The sequence below is a fragment of the Centruroides sculpturatus genome, unplaced genomic scaffold (assembly GCF_000671375.1).
Source record: "Centruroides sculpturatus isolate CEXI.00-Female unplaced genomic scaffold, Cexi_2.0 scaffold934, whole genome shotgun sequence".
NCBI lineage: Eukaryota > Metazoa > Arthropoda > Arachnida > Scorpiones > Buthidae > Centruroides > Centruroides sculpturatus.
This window is the reverse complement of record NW_019385246.1, coordinates 8,950-12,816: the sequence shown is the minus strand read 5'-3', so window position 1 is coordinate 12,816 and position 3,867 is coordinate 8,950. Positions and strand designations below refer to the sequence as shown.

General features: G+C 31.2%; 1 protein-coding gene across 1 annotated transcript; it reads right to left on the bottom strand.

The window, feature by feature from the left end:
- Positions 1 to 1,454: 1,454 nt before the first annotated feature.
- On the bottom strand, positions 1,455 to 3,182 carry LOC111636684. The gene is made up of 2 exons (XM_023381978.1): positions 3,032 to 3,182; positions 1,455 to 2,188 (listed from the first exon to the last, which is right to left on the bottom strand). The coding sequence occupies exons 1-2, from the start codon at positions 3,180 to 3,182 to the stop codon at positions 1,455 to 1,457; spliced, it is 885 nt and encodes a 294-aa protein (XP_023237746.1).
- Positions 3,183 to 3,867: the final 685 nt, after the last annotated feature.

Below are 3,867 nucleotides of genomic sequence, written 5' to 3'. Positions count from 1 at the left end.
TAATTTAATTTTTTTTTTTTTATATACATATGCACCAAACCGTACAATAGATACAGATTGCGATCATTTTACTCGGATGTCTACGAAAATTTACAGAACATATAGCGATTAAAAGTAATGATAANCTTGCAAATTACTTAATGAGCAATTTCTTCAGTATAATCAGCTTTCTTTTCATTACTTTTCAAGTTTCAAGATTTATTATGAAGTATTTTAATAGATTTTGCAGAATTATCTTTATTTAAAACAAATGGACATTAATACAAATATCATTTAAAGATGGTAGAACTTTTCACTCAAACTACTTGATAAAATAATAAATCAAATATGATAGTAAATCCAATTGAATGGTTTCAATTTAATATCTGTAAATACAAGCAAAATGTAAATGTGCTAGTATACATAATCATTATCAGTATGGATTTCTAAAACACTTTCTCCTTTATTCTGCATCATTTTCTGAATGTTTTCCTTTTGTGCATCGCTAGGTTTTTTCATAGAATATGCTGAATCTCTCTTCTTGAATTTCTGTTTAGTTGATTTGTATCTAGTTTGCTTTGTAATATTTTTATTTGCAGGTATATTGTTGCAGGTAGTGCTTGAATTATTGTTAAATGAGGATTCCACTGAAATTTTTCTCAACCAATCATTAAGAAAAGTGTTTAGCTCACATATTTGTATTTCATCGAGTTTTTTTTTCACTATTGCATGAACTGCATTTACATTTTTTTTCCAATTCACAATATTCAGATGATTGATCAATAGTTTTAGTTTCCTTACTTATGCATAGACGGTAATTTTCTACACTCTTAAAAAGTGTATTTGGATCATCGGCCAAAATGTCACAAGATAATTCATTTGCTGCATTTCTGTTAGAGGTTTCTTTTTCTATTTTGATTACCGCATGAATGTGCTTACACATGTTTAAACTCACTTCGTAATCCGGACATGTACATGAATACACATGCACGCACACATTGCATTTATTACATAACAACTTGCATCTAGTATGGTCTTCAATGTTCTCATTTTTTTCTCCACCACATATATAGAATTTGTTATGCTTTGTGATTTTACTTGCCATTGTATACTGTCAATGACTTTGGTAATATCACAAAATGCTATTGTTTCACTTTCTTTGTGACTTATATGCATTTTTGCTTGCCTGTGTGAAATAGTTCCCTTGCACATCTTTATGATGCGTTCAAACAATTTGTCACGAGCCATCTTTAACAACACATCAATACAATGGTCCACCCTCTTGTTCACTTTACCTTCCAAATAACAATGTTTTAAAACTCTATGCATGGCCTCCAAATACATGTTTGTGTTTATGCCAAGACCCTTTCTATAACAATATGCCCACATTTTAGGATGGAAAGCATAAGTAAGAACAAAATACTTTTGAAATTCTTCAGTTTCTTTTTCGTTTAATGATTAAATGAATTTCTTTATCAGATTTTCAAATTTTTCTGGATTTGTTCTTTAAGAAGAACTCGTAGCATCTTGTATATAAGTTCTTGTGTAACCTTAACAGGGAAAGATGTGACAACTTTTTTACGCCAAGCCCTATCTACATGCCATGTGCACAATAACTGATGTGTAGCAGGACCCATAATATCTTTCCATGCATTGTAAATTGCAGAGGCATCATCAGACATAAAAACAATGGTTTCCAGTTTTTCAAGCTTTTCTCTGACAGCAGCAAAAAACAAAGAATACGTGGTTGTGTGGATTCGATTGCTTAAGCAGTATGCACATGGTAGACCACTTCCAAATTCATCAACTGTTAATATAGTACTAACATAAAAATCATATGCAATAGTGCCATGAGTGGAGTCCACACAGATCATCTGCTGTCCTAGCATCTTTAATAATTCTTGTTGTATTGGTAACATGATTATCAGTATAAAATCTTCTTTGCTAAGTTTCTGTTGAGCATCAACTTCCCCTTGCTGTTTAAAATATAAAACTGGAGACTGTTCTAATGTTTTCATTTTATTTACCCATAGCTGCACACTGATCTTATCTTCAGGTTGATATTTCTTCTTTTCCTGAATGTTGTATGCACACTTGATATTTTGCAAATCTTTTCTTGTCACAAGATGAATGCGAGTAAGTTCATTACTTGTAGAATCTCGAATATCATCTAAGATTCTCTTCAGGGTGACACTATTAGCAAGTTTTCCTAAAAAGTAAAGTATTGATAATTAATCATTTATTACTTTTTCCAAATCAACCAGTAAAATACACTTTACCTGCAATAACTGCTTTTTCACTATCAGACAAATGGATGTGTGCAAGACTGAGATTGTGTCCACAGTGGTTTTTATGGTATTTAGCTATTATTGAATTTGATGTAATAAACACCTCAATAGAAGCAATACATATATTTCCACTTTTGCAAGATCCCCGTGATTTTATTTGACGTTTCACACATCCTTTTGGAACATAATTTCCTGATCGATGACATGTATAGATTTCTTTTTAATTTTGCCATCAGAAAGTGTTGTTGGACCATTACGTGATATAAAAGATGATTTTACAAACTTCTTTATCTTTCCAGACAAAAAATTCTAGTGAGAAAAAGTACAATATTAATTAGTTTCTCAGATGAATAACTTTTATACATTTCTTTTTTATAACTTAAACAGCGTATTGTAATTGCTATTATTATTTTTACCAATTAAACAAAGACACCCCACAAAAAGTTTACTTTTAGGAAAAACAATTAAGAACTGTAATTTACACTAAGTCTTGCAACTACACGTAAAACACAACTTAAAAAATCCAAACCAGCTAAAAACTAAAAATTAGATATAAATTAACTAAAAGTAACTTCTACCAAAAAACTAGTATTCTATTCATTGTTATACAGTGTTTAATCTTAATATTTGTCATACTACAAAACTTTATCTGTTAAATACACTTTTAATATTACATGTTTTAGATATACCATTAATTTAAGAATCACCTATACTGAGAACTACTTTAAAAACACTAAAATTATGGTTTAACACTTAAAACTTACCTGTCATATCATTAAACGTTAGCTGTTCTTCACATTCTTCATAGCCGTTTTTTTCAATACAGTGCTGTCTTAACCTTTTAATTGAGACACATGCCAGGTTCAAACATTCTTCACTTACAGAAAATGGACAAGGCAAATTTTTTCTTGACATGTCACAACGTTGTGTAAAAGACGTTGATGTCTAATTAAGCTTTTCTTTGCCTTGTACTCTTTGTCACAAATGTTGCAAGGAAACATTTCGAATGCGCACTTATTTAAATTTATATTAGAAAAATCACAAATGAAAAATCAATTTACAAATAGCTGTTCCCTCTCACAACAGCAATATGAGGTGTAGGCTTATCGACCAGTATTTCCTATTTCAGTGGGTTGACGTCATTCAGCTGACCAATCAGTGCTTTGTGCCATCTGGATATTTAGCCGCACGTCATCTGTACAGTATATAAATTAGGTACTCTAAGTCTAATACAGTACTGTAATTTTATACATTTCTTGTGATAAAAACATTTCTTATTCAACGGTCATAAAAATTATTTCTATTAATGATGTCTCCAAAGTTCAACGAATTTTTCGCAGAAAAATAACTTATCAGAAAACGCGCCCGCCGTTTGGTGCGCTGCTCCGCGACGAAAACAAGCTTAAGCACACTCGGTAAGTAATCCCACAATTTTTTGTTTATAGCATAGTTTATACGGATTATTCCCAAAAATGATATGTGTTTTGGAAATGTTGAGTCAAATTAGTCTAGAATCGATTAATTTTATGGAAGAAAACCTTTCAAACAGCCGTAGTCCGTAAACTGCACACGTGCCGGGCTGTGATTGGCTCATATATTT